The following is a 24,967-nucleotide window of genomic DNA, read 5'->3' as shown; positions in this document are numbered from 1 at the left end:
ATTTCTGTGATAATCTTAATGCAGACATCTCATTTGGGATGTGGAAAGTGAGAATGCTGTATCAAATCTCTGTTTGTATGCTGGTTCCTGTTAAAAATCACAATCAGAGGTAAACTATGTAGACTGACTGCTCTCTGGTGGTAAGTAGGAGAAATTGCATTTGTAAAAAATAATGCGTGGGTGTCAAGTTAAGTATAACAATGTGTTGTGGACTCTTCTGCCAAGTGTGTTCTAGTGCCCTAGTTTATTCACCACACTTGTAAAAAAAAAAAAAAAAAAAATAATAATAATAGGTACGCTGAAAAGATTCAGTTGTCTTTTGTTAAGCGGCATGGAGTTGTTTGGAGAATAACTAGGGCTTTTTTTTTTTTTTGTAAAGCCACCAAAGTCAAAGCCAAAAAAAAGTGTTATATATTATGCCTCTGAAAATGAATACAATGTGCATTAAAATAAACTTTCATTTCTGACACTGGCATAGATCAGTCATGGGAAATCCCTTTTACCTGTTATCCAGCATATACATGAATGGGGGGGAAAATAGAAAATATATCCTGAATAATGAGAATGGTGATTAGAGGAGAGTACTGATGTATGGTGCTTCATTGAGTAGTTTGCCATGTGGTTGGGTGCAGTAGTGTGTGGTTCTGACCTAGCTATTTTTAGCTCTGTGGGACAAAAATGGCTCAAATTATTTATCATCTAAATTTGTCCTCCTAAAGGCACTCACAAAATAAAGAAACCAAGGGGACTTTTTTTCTGATTGACTATAGAAAGAGCCAATAGCATTTGAGTTAGGGGCTGCAAGAGAGCATCTCATTGGTTGGATCGACTAAATAAAAAGTCACCCTTCATTTTGTGAAGGAGATTTCAGAGACACCAATTCCAAAGGAAACACCTCGCTAGTAAAACAACACGATTGTCACATTTTATGGATTATATAGTGTTTATATTATCATGTACTTCATAATTTACTCGAATGAACTAGAATACCATTCATTGAGAGAAAGGAGATGAGGAATTATGGATATGTACAAATGACACATCTTAAATGACATAATAACTTGTTGAAACTTGTGTTTAGTTTTTTATTGTTGTTTTAGCTCGATAAAACTTTGCAGCGCACAAATGGAGGAAAGTAGCCTAGTTCTCCTTGGAAAACGCGATTATATCTCCTAAACGACTCCTTTTTTTACGAATCAGTAGAGAGTATGATTCAGTCACTCACTTTTTTGCCACCTACTGGTGTAACGATGATCTGCAGAAACGGCCTCTGAATGAATCTTATTAGTGAACGAATTCAAAAGACTCGATTCACTAATGAATCAAAAGAGTGACAATATCCGTGTGTGAATATCTCTTTAAGAATGAAGCTGAAATTGGATCCTATCACCTTCACTTACAGACAGCCATCAATAACACACATTGGTTCACATCATCATCCCCAACATGCTCTCACCGTCGCGCGCTTATAAAACCAACACGCATCGCAGATTGCGATTATTATAAGGATAACCAGTTTTTGATATGAAATCATGCATTTCATATCGCCGTGGTGAGAGGAGAATCATGAATGTGCCTGATTGACGAAATACACGGATTTTTATCAGCCCATGTTTTCAGACACCATGCACAACTAACCAACAGACACCATTGATGAACAATAAGAGGTAAGCATATGGTTATGCATGCACTGCGTGATATCAAGCAATATTTTAATGCACAAGCGTTGTGTTTTCAGCCAGCACTGCGGTGTGATGTGGCCTAAAGAAAGCAGCAGGCGTGTTGGTAACAGCACGAGTCGATTTCCGTCCATTGCAATGTTTTTACAGAGCCTTAGTAGAGATGTGATTAAGTATTTGTTTGTTTGTTTGTGTTATCAGACTGTCAGTGCTGAATTACGGTCTTTGATGTATTTTTCGCACGCGCACATCTTCATAAAATGCTCATGCACAAATGTAGTTACATGTATGTGTGCATTTGTTGCACAAGCAACGCGGTTCAATGCAGTAGACCAGTCGGAGTTAAATGACCAACATTATTGACAAATTAACGCTAAAAATACATTAAAAAAACAAAATCTGAGTTTAATATTTATGCACTTTAAAAATGTGTTGTAGTCTAACTGAAGATAGATAGATGTCAGTACTGAAGGGAAACATTTGTTCAGGTTTGCGACCAGAAAACCATTCATTTTCTCTGTATTTAATGGAAATGCTAAATGCAGCACACGTTTTGGTTGTATTTGGCATTTTTCATTAAAAAAAAATTATTCCTGATTTTTGAAAAGTACTTTCTTCTGAGATATTTTGTTTTACTTTCAGCTTTGAGAGCTATAATGTGTGAGTAGTTTCAAATACCAAATTAAAATGAACATGTGCCATGTTGTTAGAAATGTTATAATAGATTTGGAAAACGTTGATGCTATTAAATTTATATATGTTCGATTTGGGCTTTTATTTTTCAGGTGATACAAATCAAGCAATATATTTTTGTATGAACAGATAGCTCTCCATTGATCCATATAAAAGTACCATTGCATTGACATCAGATACCATGTTACCTGCCACAAAGTATATATATTTTATAGTACATTTAAGTATATTTAATTCAGTAACTTTAAATAAAAAAAAAGAAGGCTTGGAAACCACAATTTAAAAATGTAAATTTGTGGTTTCTGGGCCTTAATTTTAAAAAGGTAATTTAATCAAATCTTTGTTTCTGTATATTTATGTGTACACTTTGTAGATTGTGGCTGGCTGCTTTTGCACTGCAGTTTCCTCAGGGGTTTAATAACTCATCTATTTAGCAGTCTATCCATTCTGCTGCTCTATGAGCCTTGCTTTGCCTGGTCAATCTTTCATTCAAAGCAGCACTGCTTCTCTTAAAATATGATGCATTTGCTCAATGCACTAAAGCATGTCAGCAATGCAGCTTTGTCAGTCCTGTGATCTGCCACCCACATGACAAACCTGTACACCAGTATGGAAAGCATGTTAATCTACCCAATCAGACATTTCTGCAACTGAAAGTTTTTACAGTTGGCTTTTTGTTTCTTAAACTGCATGTTCACAATGGAGATGCATGCACATGCAGCATGTGTTCATCTGTGTAAACTGCTGAACTTCCTGTTACCATTTTGCTTCATGACCTTGTTGGATGCCTGCCTTGCACGACAAGTGTGAACCTGTATAGGACCTTTAAATACCCTCACCCTTACCCCTCCTTTATGTGTGCTTGTTTCTTATTGCTACATAAAGTACATCTAAATTTAGTGGCCGCTGTTTTTTTTTTTACTCCTGTCACCCCATGAGGAGATGTGCTGATGTCACAGTCTGTTGGTTTAGTTGTTTGACCATGTTCTAAAATAATGCTGACTAGTACAACTCAGTTGTTTTATAACCTCCTTAACGCTTTGTATTCTTTGTAGATTTTTCAACCAGCTTTGTTACAGTGTGCATTTCTCAGTGTTAACTGTATTGGTTGACAGATATGGATTTTGTGATGGCTGATAAAGCTGATATTTATGATATGCATACCATTTGCTGCAATGAAATTTTGCATGTAAAAGTAAAAGACACTAACTATCAGTGCACTCGGTAATCTAGTAAGTTTTTGCACACTGGGAGTCATTTTCTTAAATTAAGATCAAGGCATATCGGTGTACCTCTAGTTACATGTACCATGATTCCTGTTTATTTTTCAGCAAAAATCCACAGAAAAAACAAAACGCACCATTTTGCATCATCTGGAAATCTTTGGTCAGATTCAGGGATTTGCTTTCTGCTTTGTCTGGTCATGTAGCAGGGATTTTAAAATAGTTTTGTGTTTCTAGTGGTTTTATTAAAAGCCTATCTTGACAGCGGTGAACTCCGTAGGGAGCCTACGTTTTGTTTCAGAAAACCAAAACTTTTGTGTAGCAATAGTGAACAAGTTAAGGCATGTTAGGATAGGAATGAGTAACTCATTTCCTGTGTGAAACTTGTTTTAATATATTTTTGCTCATATGCAGATCTCTGTGACTGTTGGCTTGCTGCTGGAAGTCTGCAGTTGTTGTGACACTTAAAAACAGGAGAGACTCTCTTTATCCAGCAGATGACGGTTTAACGGCTACATCTGTCGTTGCAATGTTAAGTGGACAGTTATCATTTTTTTATTTGTTTCTCTACTTAAAGTTTATAGTGGGATCTGAGTACTCTTCAGTGTAGATGACCTAATAGCTAGTATGCAGACTAAAAGCCACAAAACTCTAATTTCGTGGATTTTAAAACCGTATCAGTCTCTTCTCACTAAACTCTCAGTGCAACGGGTGCATGCTTTGTATTTTTCTCTTGTCCTTTGAACACTTCTAGCCTCAGGTAAGGGTGCGATTCATGTTTTCCATTCATGTTTTCCATTAGCTGTTGTGGGCCAGAGGTCATGAAAGTAGATCAACAGGAGATGTTATGAGCATTTAGATGCCCTGTGAAAGATGTTAAACAATGCTTCTTTTTTGAGTTTTCTGGATTGTCTTTGTGTCGAGGACTTATTTGTAAATTTTATGTACTGATAAGTACAGTATATTTCACAGTATTGTTTTTTTAATGGTGTGTGTCTGTCTGTATATATGTGCATATGTATACATTTGTATATGTGTGTATTTATATAAAATATTATATCTCTGTGATGCAGAGATCACCCCAAAATGAAAATTTTGTCATTAATCACTTACCCCATGTTGTTCCAAACCCTTAAAAGCTCTTCAGAACATAATTTAAGATATTTTGGATGAAAACCTGGAGGCTTGAGACTGTCCCATAGACATAGTAAATAACAGTGTCAAGGTCCATAAAAGGTATGAGAAGTCATCATCAGAATACTCTATCTGCCATCAGACATGCAATCTGGGTTATATGAAGCGACAGGAACACTTTTTGTAAGTGAAGAAAACAAAAATAACGACTTTATTCAATAATGCCTTTGTCTCCTTTGTGTCACTCCATATCACCGTGCTGCGAGTGTTCTTCTGTGTCCTCAAAAAGTCTACAAAAACTGTTCCCGTCGCTTCATATAACCAAAATTGCACGTCTAATGGCAGATGGAGATTTTATTTTGACTGCACTGAGAATGACAGCGCCAGAGCATACAGTGCTCACAATTTTTCTCTTTTTTTTTTATTTTTTTTTTTATTAATTTATTTTTTACTGTCATTGTTAAAGGGGTCATATGATGCTTTTTTTTTTAAAGATCATTATTTTGTGTATTTGGTGTAACAGAATATCTTGACATGCTTTAATTTTCAAAAAACACATTCTTTTTCAAATACTGTACCTTATTGTAGATCTATGCCCCGCCTCTCTCAAATGTGTCATTTTCTACAAAGTCCCTCCATCCGACAGTCTGCTCTGATTGGCCAACTGACCCAGTGCATTGTGATTTGGCCGAACACCACAAGCACTCATCAGAAATGTAACACCTCTTTCCATAATTGCGAGCTTCATCTTTCTAAATAAATGTAAAGACTGTGAATAATGTCCTTAGATTTACCATCAGTTCAAGTCCGAAAGAGGAACAGAGTCACGTGACAGACACAGTGATGAAGCTCGTATGTGTTTGCAGAACACAAGCCACGGACCGTTAAGACAGCTGACTCCACTGTGTGACCCTCCCTCCCTCCCTCTCTCTCTCGCTTTCATCTAGAGACACACAGCATCTCCCTGACACGGCTGCTTCAATACTAACTGCGATTTCTGAAACCACGCCTTTTTTCTTTGCGTGAACATTTGGGTGGCATTACACAAATATTTCCACATTTTGACGTAGTCATGGGGGGTGTGTTTGAATGAGCTGTTTTAGGGGGCGTTCCGCATGGTAGAGTCTTATTTTTGATAAAGAATATCTCTTTGGATTTGAGACTTTAGTCTTTGCAACTTTACAGATCTTAATTATGCACCAAGAGCTTGTAACACTCCAAAGAGAAAGGAACAATTTTAATCACATCATATGACCCCTTTAACAGTTCTGTCTAATAAGGATAGAAGTCTGCCTAATAATCCGATAGAACGGTTAAACAAAGGAATTAATGTATACAGAATGTATTATAACGATTGCTTTTAGTAATAGAAAGGCAAACATTATAATACTTTCTTGTTTGCCGTCAGCATTAAGCAAATATGCATTTATATAATTTTAACAAATCTTTGAATGGCTAATGAATATTTAATTTCTCAAACCTTGCAAACTCAGTCGAATCCAGCTGTGAGATCTTATGAAGTGTGTGTTTTTATCCAGCATGATCGCGTGTTCTCTGTGTGACGATCGATCCATGTGAACTGAATTATCTAAACTTTAAACTCGTGATTTTAAATTATGCTGCACTTTATGCATCTGCCCACTATCATATTTGTTTTCTCTGTGTGCTGTATGTGAAATGAGTGTTACCTTGGCTTTATAATATGATTCCCAATTCACACAGACTTCCCAGAATACTGAGTGTCCTGTTGGTTAAAGTGTTTACTTCCATTTTAATTATATTTTTATTAAATATTTATTAGTGAGAAATACTTTGTCATCTAAAGTATGTTTATTTTAGACATTTATTTTTTTTAATCCATTGTCAAATGATTTCAGTATTTTTAAAATATTAATAATAAAAAAATATATATCTGCTTTATATTGGCTATCGCCCCCCTGCTTTCCAAGATATCGGCATTGACAGTCAAAAAAACATTGCTCGACCAGTAGGGGTGTAACGGTATGCAAAAATCACGGTTCGGTATGTACCTCGGTTTTATCGTCACGGTTCGGTTCATTTTCGGTACAGTAAGGGAAAATAATAATAATACATTTTATTTGTAATGCGCTTTTCTTAAACCCAAAGCGCTTCAGTAATAAAGTAATAAATAAAATAAAACAAAACACCAAAAGCAATACAACAATTCATTAGAGAAAGACACTCTTGATTAAATGTGACTTAATCAACTTTTTAAAATCACCCAACGTTGGTGCATTTCTGACGTGCAGAGGAAGTACATTCCATAGCTTAGGGGCTTTATATGAAAAGGCTCTTTCCCCCATGGTCTTAAGCTTACATGATGGCTGGTGAAGTGAAAGAGAGTTAGTAGAGCGAAGAGAGCGTGATGGAATATAAGGACTGATGAGATCACAAAGATACTCAGGTGCAGTCCCATGAAGTGCCTTGTATGTTAAAATAAGAATCGTGGATGGGGCACGCTTCGGGGAGTTCTGTCAAGCAATGCATCCGAGGTTTGATTATTTATCGTTTCATGTCAAGGAAAAGTTCCATGTTTACCACAGCACAGCTCGCTCGGAGCATTCAATGTCAGTTCTATATGCTGTAAAACTTCAATTAATATTAATAATATTTGTTTCAATCACTGAATGAAGCCTGCTATATTTGGGACAACAGTCGCGACCATAAATAGCTTGCACAAAAATGTGTTTGTTCATTTAAACCATTATGCGCAGAGAACGTGAGGGTGAGAGAGCGTGAGGTCTGCAGTCTTGGCCATTAGTTGATTTCCTTGTTTTTGTGTAGGTAATACGTTGTCATATATGTTTAAACTTAAATAGACTATCTATACAAGTAATTATGTCTCTTTCTATTATTTTAGCCTGTTATTGATGTAATGCGCGTCATTGACGACATGCGCAACCAGATGTTCGAATAGTTCGAATATTCGTGTATTTTTTATAGGGAATATTCGAACGCCATATTTGAGCAATTTTGACAGCCCTAGTCTGCAAAAGAGAGAAAAGGTCTAAGTCAAGCTATGTTTCTCAGGTGAAAAAATGCAGTTTTAGAGATGTGTTTTATGTGTGCTTCAAATGATAATTGTGGATCAAAAATGACACCAAGATTTTGCACCTGTGAAGTGGGGATTACCGTACAGGAATCAACAATCAAACTGATCTGCTCGGCCTTACGAGTAGCCGCCACTGTACCAATCTGCATCAGTTCAGTTTTGGAGCCATTCAGCTTCAGGAAGTTGTTATGCATCCAGATACTGATCTCTGCTAAACAACCACACAAAGCTATTAATGAGCAATGGACATCAGGACTAGTTGTGATGTAAATCTGCATATCATCCGCATAGCAGTGATACCCAAGACCATGTTTCCTAATGATCCGCCCAAGTGGAAGCATATAAATGTTAAATAATATTGGACCCAATACTGAATCCTGAGGAACTCCCTGTCGAACAGGCACGGTATTTGATTTGTAGTGGGTTGGTGTTGGCGCAGTGGATAAGACACACGTCTTTGGTGTGAGAGACCCGGGTTCGAATCCACTGTGAGACACCAATGTGTCTCTGAGCAAGACACTTAACCCCTAGTTGCTCCAGTGGCGTGCGACCTCTGACATATATAGCAATTATAAGTTGCTTTGGATAAAAGCGTCAGCTAAATGGATAAATGTAAATGTAAATGTAGTTACCCAAGCCAACAAACTGGGCACGATTCTATAAATAAGACCGAAACCAATTGAGAACAGCTCCAGAAAGACCCAACCAATTTCCAGCCTGTCAAGCAGAGGAGAGTGAAATAGTGTCAAAAGCAGCACTGAGGTCTAACAAGACCAAAATACTGCATGCACTGGAATCCGCCGTGATAAAAAGATCCTAATTAAAGCGGTTTCAGTACTATGCCCTCTTCTGAACCCAGATTGAAAAGGTTCAAAGAGACTGTTCAGTGCTAGGTGATTATTTAACTGAACAGCCACAACACGCTCAAGAACTTTAGCCAAGAATGGGAGGTTAGAATCGGCCTGTAATTGGATAAATCAGATACATCACAACCAGTCTTCTTAGGGACTGGTGTAATGGAAGCTATTTTTAGTTCTGGAGGAACAATTCCAGAAGTCAATGACAAGTTCACAATTGAAGTCATAAAAGGGCAGATTGATGCAAGGCAGTTCATAATGACCGAGCAGGGAACCGGATCTAAAATACAGGTTGTAGAGTTCATGGACTTCACTGTACTTATAATAAAATCATCTCCGACCATTTCAAAGTTTGAAAAGGTAGTAGTTGGGAAGTTTGAAGGCTGGATATTAACTAGCTCAAGAGGAGTGATGGTATTTAAAGTGCTATATATACCCTCAACCTTACCAGTGAAATAAGGAAGAAACTTATTACACTGGTCAACAGAGGAATGAACAACGGCCTTAGTTGGTTAAGAAGATAGTCAACAGTCTTAAACAGCGATTTAGAATTTGTTGCAGCGTTACCAATGATGCTTGAATAGTAGCTCTTACGTGCAGTATTCAAAGCAGAATGGTAAGCAGACTGTTGTTCAGTGTAAAGAAGCCTGTGCATTGTCAGGCCAGATTTTTTGTACTGCCGTTCTAATTGTCTTCCGGCAGCTTTCATTAAACGTAAATCCGGGGTAGACCATGGACAGGGTTTCCTAAAAGTAACAAGCCGTTCTCGCACAGGTGCGAACTCATCCAAAAGTGAGGAAAGCATGGAATTATAGTGCTCCACGGAGTTAGTAGTGGGAAGCCCAGAGACAAAAGTCAAAAAAAGAGTGAAGTCCATGTGCTTGATGTTACGAAATTTGATAGTGCGCTCAGAAATGGATCGTGAAAACATAACATTTATGTCAAATGTAATAAGTCTATGGTCACTTATACTCATGTCGATACTATCCAGAGATTGGATACCAACACCAGCAGAACATACCACATCCAATATACCACATCCATACCACATCCAGCCTATGGGTCGGAAAAGTAACATGCTGTTTAAAGTCAAAACCATCCAAAATGTCCAAAAAGGTAGCAGTTTTGACACAGTTTGGATTATCAATATGGAAACTGACATCACCAGTCAAGACCATAGATGGACAGAGTGGACTAAGAAGTGTCAGCAACTCAGTAAACGCAGAAAAAAATAAAGGTTTAGGTTTTGGTGGACGATAAATGAGCAACACAAGAACAGGTGAAGCACCATTGACTTTAAAATCCAGACATTCAAATGATGAAACAGTAGGAGAATCAATAACATCGATTGATATATTTGATACAAATATTGGAGCCAAGCCACCACCCTTACCCGAAGCTCATGTTCAAATTAAGATAGTCAGTGTCTTTATGCCAAGTTTCACTGAGACCGAGAATATAAATTTTCCTGTCAAGGATAGTGTCAGTGATAAGTGCCGTTTTATTGTTTATTGACTTCGTGTTGAAGTGAGCAAGTCGCATAGTGCTACAGCACACATTCGCCGCGGGTTTTTGAGAGAGAACCTCAGGATAGCGTAGGTTACCATGGCCGATTCCACGGCAACCAGAAGTACGACGCAGCGAGCGCCTGCGGTCCGACCAAAGTGCAGTGACTCCAGCACCGGCAGTAGAGCGACTCTATGATGAGAGCCTCTATGATTATAACTAAGCCGGCAGAGGAGCTGCATGGAACGCAAAGTTTGTATGACGCTGATATCTGGACGGCCATGGTGTCCCAGGGACAAAAGATCAGAGAGAGAGTACCTCAGCATGGTGAAGTCCAGAGGTTCGGTCCACTGCTTTACGCTGGTTCCTGATAAAATCAAATCGACAATAATCCAGGTGATCATATGAAGTCGCATGATAACATCCAAGAGTTGTTACACAGCCATTGCAAACGGAGAACTTGACGCAACTCCAGGGACCCGTTTGATCTCACACGGAGACAGCAGCAACAGGCAGAGACAGTGCAGGTGAATCACGGCAACCAAATGTGACCAGCAGCAGACAGACCAGGGGGAAACACTTTAAAGCGCTGGCTCAGAAAAGGTAAATATATGGAAATCCAGAAGCAAGTTAAGACTCAGAGTTTAAAATTATTCAGAAGAGTTTAAAATTAATTAAAATAATAAACAACTAAAATACGGCAGGAGAAGTGGCAGCCAAACGTGCGCCAACGTCCTCTCCGAAAACCGGTGTTGTGCCCAATTTCGACCCCCCAAAGAACGGAAAGAAATGCAAACATTAAACTGCAGGTTGATTATTACTATAAACTTTTTTTAACAATTTGTTTACACTTTTTTTTATAAAAAATACTGCTGCAAAGTTTTTCCTAGTTGTAGTGATGTTCACACTTGCGTGATGCCTTTTGAAAACCTTAGGCCGGTGACACACTGGCATATGGCACCTGTCAAACATAGTCTATTTTGCCGTCACTGCTGTTGACGGTGTCCTTTATCAGTAGGCTTTATATTTATGCTCAACATGAAGTATAGATATTGTTGTCGTGAAGACAAGGTCCTGGTCTGTCGGCGCCTCGTCGGCCTCCCTCTATGTCACCTACAGTAGCAGCAGCGCGCCAGCGCCGCGTCAGGCACGATTCTGGTGTTTAAAGACACAGAAAACGCGAAGCAGCCGTCACGCAACTGACACTCAGCAGAAACGCCACGCTCATGCCACGCAGCCAGTGTGTCACCGGTCTTAGATCAGCTGCAGGGCGGGATTTGCGATGAACGCGGAGACTTCCGCCACTTAATATGTTTGTTTGGAAACACGAAAATGTACCTATGTTCCGCACACAAAATATTGCATTCGGTCATTCGGTACACACGTGCACCGTACTGAAAGCCCTGTACCGAAACGGTCCGGTACGAATACACATACCGTTACACCCCTATCGACCACTTATAAATAATATAATATGATATATCACCAGTTAAAGAAGAATAAATTAATTAAGTGCTTGTTTACAATAGGTTTACTCAAGAGGCACTCCGTTCAATCCAGTTGTTAAAGTTGTTACTGGGGTGGTACAGTACATTTTCAGAAAGTACACCTTTCTACTTTATTTACCCCTTAAGGGTGCATACTGGTACCTTAAAAATATATATGTTTGTACCTTTAGTAAGAAGAGGTGAATGAGATCTACTGTATGTCTTTTGTTCTTTGTGCTTATTCACTCCTGCTAGACCCAGTTGAAACTGATTATTTTGTCCCAAGCTTTATCATTACGGATCACTGCTTCCTATCTATGTGCTTCAAAGGGGACAGACTTGTTTTTCTGGTGCGCAGTGACAGCAACAGACTGCAAGAGGAACTGTACGAGGAGAAGCTTGACATTTAGATCCAAGCCCAATATGATCCGTGCATACAGTACTTCTATCAAGTATTGCATATTGTGTCGTTTAAGTCCCCTTTAAGACGGGGAAGTCGTGGCCTAATGGTTAGAGAGTCGGACTCCCAATCGAAAGGTTGTGAGTTCGAGTCTCGGGCCGGCAGGAATTGTGGGTGGGGGGAGTGCATGTACAGTTATCTCTCCACCTTCAATACCATGACTTAGGTGCCCTTGAGCAAGGCATCGAACCCCCAACTGCTCCCCGGGCGCCGCAGCATGAATGGCTGCCCACTGCTCCGGGTGTGTGCTCACAGTGTGTGTGTGTCTGTGTGTTCACTGCTCTGTGTGTGTGCATTTCGGATGGGTTAAATGCAGAGCACAAATTCTGAGTATGGGTTACCATACTTGGCTGAATGTCACGTCACTTTCACTTTCACTTAAGACAACAGAAGCCTGCTAGTACAGTTGTACATCCTGCATGTGTGAGTGTGAACTACATCTGCGATTTTGGACTGTTTTGGAAATCACACCTAGCAGCATTAATATCAACCAATGATGCTTTAAATAAAGTCAGAGAGAACTGATATTGTGACCGTTCCCACAGCCTGTATTAGTTTATGGGCTTCAGATAGACGTGGGCTTTGGGTCACCTCTTTTGTTTCTCATTGCTTACACGGTAATGGCAGAGGGCATGTCTGTTAAACATTTACCTTACTTTTCTACTGAAACTGTGCTTTCCGTTTCACAGCTTTCCGTTGTTATTTCAACAGGACATTGATATTCATGTCTTGCTGTAAGGGTCTTCAAGTGTTTTTTTTATATTGCTCTTTCTGTTGCAGTGGGGTCAGGTGGCCATGGACCCCTTCAGCCAGCTGATCCTGCTCATCTCGGTGGTGAGTTTTTGCACCTTCCAGTGGCTCTTTCACAGCGTGAGCCCATGGGCATCATCCAGAATCAGCCCTGGCTTCCTAAAACTCACCCACAAACAGAAGATCGAATGGAACTCGAGGTACAGAAAAACGTTTTGTGTCATCTTGGACTAGTTCTGCATTTTCTCTTTGGATGTATTACCTTCTCATGTTCAGTGTTTAAGTACAAAGGAGTAATTGTAAACTGTACGTGTTTGCTTGAATGAGTCATCTGTTTAGGAATTGGTCTACACAGATTCGTTAAAAGATATGACTCAGTTAATTTGGGAATCACATAGACATATCTAGTTGCACTGTATATGTTTGATTTGCTAAAAAGATCCGGCTCAAAAGACTCATTCGTTCAGGAATCATTTGGAAAACTGGTTGCACTGTATGGTTTTGATTCATTAAAAAGAATTGGCTTATAAAGAGTCATTTGTTTAGGAATTGGACTACATCAGTTGCACTTTGTGGTTCTGATTCATTAAAAAGAACTCACTCAAAAGACTAATTAATTTGGGAATCATTTAGACAATTGGTTGCTCTGTTTCTATCTGATTTACTTAAAAGATCCGGCTCAAAAGAATCATTTGTTCAGGAATCATTTGGAAGACTGGTTGAACCGTATGGTTTTGATTCACTAAAAAGAACGGTCTCATAAAGAGTCATTTGTTTAGGAATCGGACTACACCGATTGCACTGTGTGGTACTGATTTATATATAAAGAAAAATATCAAAATACTAATTCATTTGGGAATAATTTGGAAGACTGGTTGCACTACATGTTTTTGATTTAACTGTTTGCATTGTATGTTTTTGATTTAACTGACTCCTAAGTGTCATTATTTGGGAATCAAATTACAATACAATTCCACTTATACATACAATTACAGTATGTCAAACTATAATGACCATTTCTAAGCAGTGATAATGCTCATTTCAGTGGGCTGTCAAGAGAACAGATCTGTAGATGTAGGACACAGTGCTGAGTTGATTGACAGAAGTCAGTTGCTCCGTTTCCATTGTTTCAACTTGACATTGTTTTATGGGAGAAGCAAACCACTGTTAACACTGCCGTCATGTGCTATAAAACCTTTAGCTTTTTGTGACTCTGCAGGACTGTGTCCACGCTCCACGCTCTGTTGGTAGGCCTTTTCTGCCTCTACATCCTGTTCTTCGATGAGGCTGTCAATCAGGACCCCGTATGGTGAGCACTTTGCTGTTAAACAGACTGGTCCAAACTCATTCAGAGCATGCTGTAAAAGCGTTGCTCTTTAAATACGAGCAGGATGCTTTCAGTTACTGTTTTAAGGTGATCTTGTTGTAAATCTCAGTGCCTTGTCCTCATCTTTACCACAACAGGGGAGATCCTACTCTGGTGAAGATAAACGTGAGCATTACTACAGGCTACCTCATATCTGGTGAGAGCTTCTGGCAGATATCTGAAAGTGTTTGGAGTGCTGCATCATGCATTTAAAATGCAATATATTATGGGGACAGTTGAGGGTTTATTGTAATTTTGAGAGTTTTATTTGAAAATTTTCTTTTGTACTAAGGCTCCTGATTGCATTTTAGCGGGTTTTTAGTAGATTGACTTATATAAATTGTTGGTTATCCAATTTTCAACAAAGAAACACCTCTCTAGAAAAATTTCACCATCTCTGTGACCATTTTAACCTGGTTACACATGATTCTGTAAAATGTTTATTATAATATTATGGTTTTGAAGAATTATTTTTCTTTTTTTAAAGCTTTTTGCAGTTGGTGATTATTGAGGTTTGCTTCAATTATTTATTTTTTTCTATTTCCAGTTGTAATTTTTTTTGTCATTAATTTGTTACCAATTATTTGACCAATATATTTGGATCTGCCCTCTCTGACCGATACTCAATCCGAGAAAAATGGCAGTATCGGAGCCGAATATCGGATTTGAATATCGGATTGCCGCATCCATATGTAATATGTGTTAAAATTTTCTCAAAAGATAAATAAATAAAATAAACCAAAAGAACACAGGTATACAGTGTTGGCAGAGGCTTTATGGAATCAACTGAAACAAGGTTAAGATGACCACAGAGAAAAAATTTGTTTTGCAGATGTCCGTAGATCAGTGTTTCCTTGTGATATGTGGGAATATTATAGGTTGGCCATATTATTAGTAGTTCTATGAATGTATTAATCACCGTTATAGCAGTGTTTTCTGACTCTTCTTGCCTTTTCTGTGTTTTTCAGATCTGCTGCTTATATTTTACTATTGGAGAGCAATAGGAGACAAGTTTTTTGTAATCCACCACCTGGCAGCATTGTATGCTTACTACTATGTACTGGTGAGTCCCCTGTTGTCCCGTAACAGAACATGCAGGCAAGATGGGAAAGAGACAACCAAGAGTGAGCAGTGGTAGTGTCAGGTGTGCAGCTGGTGCTGAAAGCTCTGTGTCCCCTGGCTGATGATCCACGACACGAGAGCGATCGCTAAACCATAAACAGAGGAACAGGATGGTCAGAAGGATTTGTCCCTGTACATGACTTTCTGAAACCGTTCTGATTGGTCATTTCTGTGGTATTGCAGGCAAATCGCAGCATTTTGTGGGCAAATGTGTTTAGATAATAACATGGATAATTGCTAGTTTAATGTTTCTCATTTCAATCAGTTTTTTTTTCTCCGCACAATAATTTAAACATCATATGCCTGTTTATTTATTTACTTATTGCATTTATGTGTTTGTGTATGTATTTATTTATGCATTTATTTATTCATGCAAATCGCTGTGTAATAAGTAGGATAATTAACTGTCAGCCAGTATTTATGGCAACATAAACCCCATCATGGTGAAACCAGATTCTCTCTTGGAGTTTATTTACCAGTAATGACAGACTGACTGTACATTATCTTAAATACATTTCCAGGAAATACTGTAGAAAGAACTGCACCCTGTCATTCTAGTCTAGCGACCTTCTTTGGGTATTTTTAACAAAATATGTAACCTGTGGACGTCTCTGAATGTTCAGATTCTGAACAGAAGTTCCTTTTCCTTTGTATTTAACTGCAGTATGCAAAGGCCTTGTTTGTAGATTTTTTTTTATTTGTTTATTTATTATTATTATTATTTAATATTAAGGATAAATCATGTGGTTGACTAATCATCCAGCAACTAACTTGTTGGTAACCAAAGTGAGGTTGAATAATTAATCAAAAAAGCTTTATAAACAAAACAGGCGCTTTAATTACCATCTTGATTACATGTTTTTGCTTCATTCATTCATTCATTCATGATTTATTAGTTTGCAAAGTGTTGCAAAATGTTCTTTTTAAAATTTTTGAAGCATCATCATTACATAAATGCATTTAGACTGATGTTATTAAAAGTAAGTTTAAAAGATAGACCAACTTTGAAAGCTTTTATGCTTTTTGAGATTGAGGCTTTCTGTCTAGTTAAGAACACATTTGCACCTCTTATTTAAACCGCTCTTAAGAAACATGTCTGTTTTGTGCATCCCTATATAGAGTATTCTTTGTTTTTGGTTAAAAATGGTTTCTAGATGGTTGCAGTAAGCAGCCCAGAACTTTTACCACTACACTACACCACTGAGGCCACTTCTGTTCACTCTTGGTTCAGTTGTACGGTTACCCTCTAGGTCACCAAGTTCTGTAGCTGACTATGGTGATGATGATGATGTGATGATGGTATTTTTTGCATGGAATGCTCATTGACGGTTATGCAGAAGTCCATTCTCTCCTCTTCAACTCTACCTCACTGACCCGCCTTTAGCAACTCCATCGGTCAGTTCTGGCTGGCTTTCAGCCCAAACTGCACCAGATTGGATTGTGTGCATGTGTTGATGCTTGCTGTTCCTTTGGTGCTGTTGGAGGGTTTCCTGTGTGCATGCTCTGATACCTTCCCCTACTTTGAGTCGATCTTCCTCCTATAGTCTCTCTTCTAAAACAACCCCTTCTAACAAACAAACTCAACTGCAGGATGAGTAACAGCGAGAAAGCACTTGTTTGTTGGGCTGTGTCGAGATGCTCCACGCTCACAATATGATAAGGTTTTGCTTAATAACAGGTTGATCTGGTCCTCAGGTAAATTCTGAGTAACTAAGCATTTAGTTTACATGTTGCACAAGTTATAACTTGTGCCTTTTTATAGAAATTATTCAGAAATTAGTTATGAAATGAAACCAAACCTTTAGAATAGCATCGGTTGATGCTCCGTTGTTTGGCATGAGTCATTCTGTAAAATGGGTGCCTAAAACGGTGATATTTAAAAGGGTCATGTGATGTTACTAAAGAGAACATTATTTTGTGTATTCGATGTAATTAAATGTTTATGCGGTTTAAGGTTATAAAAAATAAAAAAACATAATTTTCGACATACTGTATATTATTGTTTCTCCTCTGTGCCTCGCTTTTCTTAAACATCAGTTTTTAGAAAGCTCGTCATTCTGAAAAGTGAGGTGTGCTCTGATTGGCCAGCTATCTAGTGCGTTGTGATATGGTCGAATGCCTCAAGCATGTGACAGAAATGTTATGCCCCTTGTCATACTGTGATGCATGTCCCAGTCAGAACACTGGTGCAATGAGACAAAAACAATAAAACCCATTAGAAACGAGCCATTTGTTGCATCCAGTGGGGACATAATTACTGATTATAATGACTTGGACTTAGAAGCGATAGCAGAAACGTTACAAAATGTGCAGAGCAGGGGGACGCGAAGACTGGAATTGAGAACTGCTGCTCAAAACTCGAGTTTGAATCATCAGTGGCAAATCCATTACAAATGTAAACGTACTTACAGACTGTGAGTCAGAAGCGCCAGTATTGTAGTCTTCTCTCCTAGGATCAAGAAACAGTCCCCCATAAAATGCGCTTCACATATCTGAATATTTGGGTTAAACTGTTCTGGAACAGTGTTGTAAATACAACTTAACCGATTTCTAGTTGTGTCCTCTTTTGGAAGACCCAACAAAGTATTTTCACTTTAACGAAACAGTGTCTCTATGAAATGGCGCTGGCGGCAGCAGCGAGAATCAAAGTTGCACCTTCTTTCTTTGCGTGAACATTTGGGCAGTGTTATAGAAAAACTTACCACATTGTGACATAAACATGTGGGGGCGTTTTTAAACAAGGCATTTTAGGGGGGCGTGGATGAGTCTTAACTTTTATAAAGAACATCTCTTTGGATTTGAGAGTCTAGTCCAGGGCTATTCAAATCTTGCCCTGGAGCGCCGATGTGGTGCAGAGTTTGGCTCCAACCCTAGTCAAACACACCTGAGCATGCTAATCAGTGTTTTTGGGATCATTAGAAAATCACAGGAAAGTGACTTTGATCAGAGTTGGAGCCAAACTCTGCACCGCATTGGCCCCTTCAGGGCAAGATTTGAATAGCCCTGCTATAGTCTTTGCAACTTTAGTGATCTTATGTATTCACGAACAGTTTGTAACACTCCAAAGAGAAAGGAAAACTTGAAATCGCATCATATGACCCCTTTAAAGTCACAATCTATAATGTTTTAACTATTTTATATATGTTGTTAATAGGCATGTTATTTTTATTTAGTACTGACCCGAGTAAGATATTTCACATAAAAGACTTCTACATATAGTCCACAAGAGAAAATAATAGTTGAATTTATGAAAATTACCTTTTGGCCTTTTTTATATTTGAACCCTTTCCAACAGTGACTGTAGGATTTTGAGATCCATCTTTCACACTGAGGACAACGGAGCGACTCGTACCTAAGTTTTACAAAAAAAAATTAAACCGTCACTGAAGCTCCAGAAGGAAAAAAAGATGCATTAAGACCCTAGAGATTTTATATATGTATGAATGTGTATGTGTACATATTTATATACTTTGTAATAAGTACACATGCTACTGAATGAAATGTTATTATATTCTTATTAACTTTAGTTAACTTTTTAAAAGCTGTTAATTGAATCCTCACGGAATGAACTGACTTGGTAACATGTTTTCTGGGTCATGCTTGCACACTATGTGTTTACTAAATGCATGAATGGAGAAAAAAAGCAAAACAAGAGTGTAATCGAATGTACTGTATTTGATTTTTTTTTTATTCAGTAACAGATATATTGTGCTTACAAATACGTACAACAGAAACTCAAAGGGCACCTGTTATGTAGAAAGACCATGACAAATTATTTTTGATGGCCTAATTAATTGTCTTGGCTTGTTCATTTCTAAATAAATGTATGAAAAAAAAATACTAAAAATGCATCTGGGGCAGTGACTTTTGATATTAATGGCTTTATTGTTGCTTACATACCCTACAGTTACCTTGCAGTGATTTAATGCAACTTTGAGGATCGCCTCAAACCTGAACGTGCATTTTGTTGTCAGGATGTAGACCATACTGTCACTGGTCACTTTAATGACTGCCATTTCAAGCCTTTTTCTAAGTTATTATTACAAGATAATAGGTATACTATAACATGGAGCTGGAAGTCTTCCGTCAGGTCTCGTGAGTAATTAAGTCTGTCGTTGGAAATGTCATTCCTTGTTATTGTTTCCTGTGTTTAGAAATGCTATTAGCGTTAAAAGCAGAATGTTTAAGTGTCTTTTTGTTAATTATTGCCTTCTTACCAGGCTAAATTCTAATATTCGGCTTATTTTTATCATAAGCATAATATACCCCATCAGTCTCTTCAGTGTTTAATAATTGTGCTTCATTTTAAGAGCATTTCGCTAAATTAAGCACTGACATGTGACCTTTAATATTCTATTAAACTGTTAGAGACTTTTTTTTTTTTTTTTTTGGAAGTAGAATAAAATCAAATTGTCAGTGTCATGCGATTTATTTCTCAGTGCATGTCCAGGGAGTCTTAAATGGTGTTGCTGCTTCTGTGTCGTTCGTTCTTTTAGCATTTTTTTTCTCCACCTTTTTTTCTTTTTTCTTCCAAGAATCTGTCTGTCTGTCAGTCTGTCTCTGTTCCACCTAACATGACTTCTTAAATAACACAGCCTCACTTCCTCTGACCAGCAAAACCCTTCATGCAAAAACTACCAGTGTCACTGTTAGTCGGGTTTAGAGATGAAGGATATAGGCTTGGCTGATCTAGATGGACTCTCTCCTGTCTTGTCTGCTGTCCTGCTGTTATGGAACTCTGAGCAGTTACTAAAGCCCAGTTACAGTATGGACTTACCAGTACCTAGGGGTACCAGCATGCATCTGCTAGCCAACCTGATTATTTTTTTATCCTTGATTTTATATAGTCCGTTTTGCAGTAAGTATGCTAATACGTGTTTTAATTGCAGCCCTCAAGGTAAGTGTGTTATCGAGATGCCAAATGTTTATTTTCTTGCTAAAGGAATGATAATGCCAAACTGGTTTGGAGAGGATTATTTCATTGAAATAGGTCCAAATAATCCTTGCTTTGCAAGAAAAGGCTATTAAAGGCTTTATTTTCTGACAAAACGTGCATGGCTGACCATTGCTGCACTAATACAGTGGGATCAAAAAGTATTAAGACCACATTAAAAATCTGGGACTTTTTCTTTATTTTATCATAGAAATAAAAAGTATTATCCAAATTATGGAAACATGTAAGTATAATGTTAATAAGATTAAAAATGCTTAAAAATGAAATTTGGCATAATTTTTTCACCTTCAAGTTTTTTTCAAACCTATAAATAAATAAAACCAAGGTAACCATTTTTAACATAGGTAACCAAACAGTTGGCGGTAGCCATTGACTTCCATAGTCATTTTTTTCCATATTATGGAACTCAATGGCTGTCAACTGTTTGCTTACCAACATTGTTCAAAATATCATATTTTGTGTTTGGAACAGATTGAGGGTGAGTAAATGATGTTTGAATTTTCATTTTTGGCTGAACTATCTTTTTAATATTCTGAACTATTTCTAATTCATAATCAAATGTATGTGACATTGATCATGTGAATGTCTTTGTTCGTTTGGTCAGGTTGCTTCCAGTGTAGCACAAGATGACTTTTTTTATTTTTCAATTTAATTTTAATTGCTATATAATACTATCTGTTTTAAACACATAATAATGAATTTCAATAATTTTAATTTGTTGTGAAGAATTCACAATAGAAGGTTTTTCACTAGTGGTATCAGACATTTGGACCCCACTGTATGCGCCTGACAATATGTCGATTATTTGAAATGTGGGTTGTTATGACTGAAAGCACAGTTTTGGTTTCTAATTTAATAATTAACATTGTTAAAATCATCCTGTTATCATTTATAATAATTCAGGGATTTTTAGCATAATCAGTCTAATTATCATGCATTCTTCTACTCCATACATGGATGCAATTTTACTTACATTGTAAGTAAAAAATTGTAAGTCATTTATAACATATTCACTGAACATACCAAACTAAATCTAGACAATAAATATGGAGGGACATTATTTGATCTAAATATAAATCCTATATTAATAGAATAACTGTCCATGCAACCCTTTTTCTATTATCTACATTTTTTTTGTTTACTTTGCTCTTTTGTTATGTCTGTCAGAGTGAAGTATCATAACTCAGCACTGAAGAAATTATTGTGGGTACCTGAAAGGAGGAGATATTGAGACTGCTGGAGCTGTTTCATGAGTCTGTGAATTTCTAAAACTCGTCTCTGTGTCATAGTTTGTTTGTTCTATACCTTGTGTTTCCAGGGTCAAGGAATGTTGCCTTATTTTGCTAACTTCCGTCTGCTTGCAGAGTTTTCCACACCATGTGTAAACCAACGGTAGGTATTTGGCTGATTAAAGCACACAATTTTTAATGGGTGAACTTTGTAGTTTCACCCACCATGTACGTCTTGAAACCATTAAAGGCAATATGAGATCTGAATTAACACTATTTACTTTGTGTTTCTAGTTTTATTGTGGATTCATTATTATGATTTAAAATTATTAGCTGTAGTATCATGGCTTAACATGTCCTAACTATAACATAACATTTCCAGCATTAATCATAAATTTTTTTTTTTTTACCACCATTATTTGTTATTTGTATCTTCTTACCAAAAGTAAAAAAACACAGACAGAAGCAAAGCCAATCTGTACACATTTTATTTATTATTTAAAGTGGTGCTGGAGTTTTAACCAACAGTTTTATTGTGAGTTCACCCAAAAATATAAATTGGCTGAAAATGTACTCCCCTTCAGGTCATCCAATTGAGATGCAGATGAGTTCGTTTCTTCATCCGAATAGATTTAGAAAAAGTTAGCGTTACATCACTTGCTCACCAATGGATCCTCTGCAGTGAATGGGTGCCATCAGAATGACAGTTAACTACAGTAACAGCTGATAAAAAAAAATCACAATAATCCACAAGTAATCCACACCACTCCAGTCCATAAATGTCTTGTAAAGTAAACGTAATCGTGCATATATTTAATGTTAGATGTTTATTACAAACTCACTACTTTTCACTAAACAAGACATAAATTGATGGACTGGAGTGGTGTTGATTACTTGTGGATTATTGTGATGTTTTTATCAGCTGTTTGGACTCTCATTCTGATGGCACTCATTCACTGCAAAGGATCCGTTGGTTAGCGAATGATTTAATGCAAATTTTCTGTAAATCTGTTCCAATGAAGAAACAAACTCATCTACATCTTGAAAAGCCCGAGAGTGAGCAAATTTTCATTTTGAGTAAACTATTCCTTTAAACTGCCATTTTGTGTATTAAAAAGAAATTACACAAATTAATGTTGTGATGGTACTGTAGATCATTTACAGCATGTCACTTTGCTCGCCTGTGTTTTCCAGCTGGTTCTTTGAAGTATTAGGTTACCCCAAAGTCTCCAAGCCCAACATGGCTAACGGGGTACTGATGGCGCTCGTGTTTTTCCTGGTGCGGATCGCCGTCATGCCAGTATACTACAGTCGAATGTGCTCAGTGTATGGCACAGAGGCCTTCTACAAGGTCTCGTTCGGCGGCCGTAGCGCTTGGATCTTCTCCAGCATCTGCCTGGACATCATGAACATCATGTGGATGCATAAAATCACTCGTGGCTGCTACAAAGTCCTGCGTTCCAGCAGGAGATCCAAACTTGAGAGCCAGGAGAACGGAAAAACTAATTGAGCGAAAAGAAAGGGCATTTGAATTTTACACCATTTGCTTACAGACAGGGTCATATTGACGGTCACCATGGGACACTATGGTGCGATAGTGACCGGTAAAGACTTTGAAAACCACCCCAGAGCAATATTTAACAGAGTTAAGATCTGAAACTCTGAAACAAAATATCGAATTGAGATCTAGTACACCAGAAAAGACTGGTCGCCCACTTTTATTTTGTGTTTGTTTTGAAACTACACCAAAAAAGAGCTAACGATGCACTGTTCGAGTTCACCGGCTAACTGTATTTTAACCATGTTTTGTTTTTTAATTTTAAACTGTGGGCATGTAAACCACATTATTTTTTTTTTAATCAAAGTTCAGTCCCTCGCTCTCAATCATTGTACTGTGCAGAGGGGCCAAGCGGTCAGTCACCTGATGTTCACGTTTACTTCAAAGCCGCGTATATTGTCTGTGAAAGATTCATCCACACAACTGCACTGCACTAAACGAGGAAAATCTGGATCAGTGTACTCAAGAAATTCTTGGAAAGTTGATGTCACATATTTGTGATGTATTAGATATTTTATCGAATGCACCGAGATCCAACTGTGGGTTAAATAGGCGAAATATTTTATATATACAAGATATGAGCATTGATGCATTGTTATCGCATTAAATGAAAACTGTTTACACTCGCTTCAGATTCTGTTCAGATTTCGTTCCGTTCCCATAAAATGGATGTCACACTTTGTTCACACTGTACAGTTAACTGCATGCGGCGATGTTGTTCTCTGAATGTTTGCATTGTACATAGAAACTTTATTGAACATACGGTAATTATTTTAATTACGTTGGTGTACAGTGTTTCCAATCAGTACTAAACAGAAATTATCGATTATAATTTGGGAATGCTTTTAAAAGGAAGAGTGTAGCTCATGAATGTTCGAAGACTTCTCAACGTTGGATGGTTTTCCTGCATCGTATCTAATTTATTCAACCAGTTTTGGGTTTGGGATAACATGATAATGTTTGTATGGCATATTTATTTTTTTAACGGAGGATATAAAATCAATGGTCAATGTATCGGAGTAAATAAACAGCATATAATAGAATTCACATTCACGGTAATACTTTTATGAATTCATTTTAAAATTCATTGTCAACTATGTATGACGAATTTAGTGTAGATACTCTAACTGTACACGGACGCTCAATGGCGGCACAGATGTGAGCGGATGAGTTTTGATTTAAAATGTATGAAAGAAAGTTTAATATGGCTAAAAGCGATTTGCGTGGAAACAACAAAATAAAGTTGTTCTGTTTTTAATGAACTAAGTACTTGAATTTTTTAATGTTATTCTGAGAACCAGACCTATGAAGGATTGTCTTTTACCTGCACGAGATCTAAAAGAATCCATGTTTTCTTTCTTTTATATTCAATCACTCAATGCCTTTTTTTTGTTTTGTTAAATAAACATCTTTTATTTACTTGTCTTTTACCCGCACGAGATATAAAGGAATCCACGTTTTCTTTTTCTTTTTTTTGTGTTCACTCACTCAATGCCTTTTTTGTTTTGTTAAATAAACATCTTTTATTTACTTGTCTTTTTGTGTCATTTAGTGTAATTTTGTACCACATGGTTCATTGTATGGTCATTTAAAGAATGTATGACTATATCACTTTATTATTAAATTTTTTTTTTTTCGTTTTAGTTCTCATTGATGTTACAACCAAAGGTCAAAAGTAAGAATTGTTGTTCTTAATTGTACATTTTAAGTAAATGGTGGCACACACCCACAGCCTCAATAACATTATGAAAAAATGCCCAGCTGTGTGAACAGACATGAATTATAACACTGTACAAGAGTAATCTGAAACAAGCAAAGGAAAATACGGGAAGAGTTAATTCAATGTAAACTATCTTTCAGAACCTTGCTGGTCATT

At 37.4% G+C, this 24,967-nt stretch overlaps 1 protein-coding gene across 1 annotated transcript; it reads left to right on the top strand.

Annotated features, from left to right (window-relative positions):
- Positions 1 to 1,374: 1,374 nt before the first annotated feature.
- Positions 1,375 to 24,691, top strand: LOC132124210 (TLC domain-containing protein 4-B-like). The gene is made up of 7 exons (XM_059535120.1): positions 1,375 to 1,667; positions 12,893 to 13,062; positions 14,082 to 14,171; positions 14,327 to 14,385; positions 15,197 to 15,291; positions 21,623 to 21,696; positions 22,728 to 24,691. Exons 2-7 carry the CDS (start codon positions 12,908 to 12,910, stop codon positions 23,041 to 23,043), a joined length of 789 nt encoding a protein of 262 aa, XP_059391103.1. The 5' UTR covers positions 1,375 to 1,667; positions 12,893 to 12,907; the 3' UTR covers positions 23,044 to 24,691.
- Positions 24,692 to 24,967: the final 276 nt, after the last annotated feature.

The sequence above is a fragment of the Carassius carassius genome, chromosome 42 (genome assembly GCF_963082965.1).
Source record: "Carassius carassius chromosome 42, fCarCar2.1, whole genome shotgun sequence".
Taxonomy (NCBI): domain Eukaryota; kingdom Metazoa; phylum Chordata; class Actinopteri; order Cypriniformes; family Cyprinidae; genus Carassius; species Carassius carassius.
Note: the sequence above shows the minus strand (reverse complement) of the source record. Positions and strands in the feature narration are given on the sequence as shown.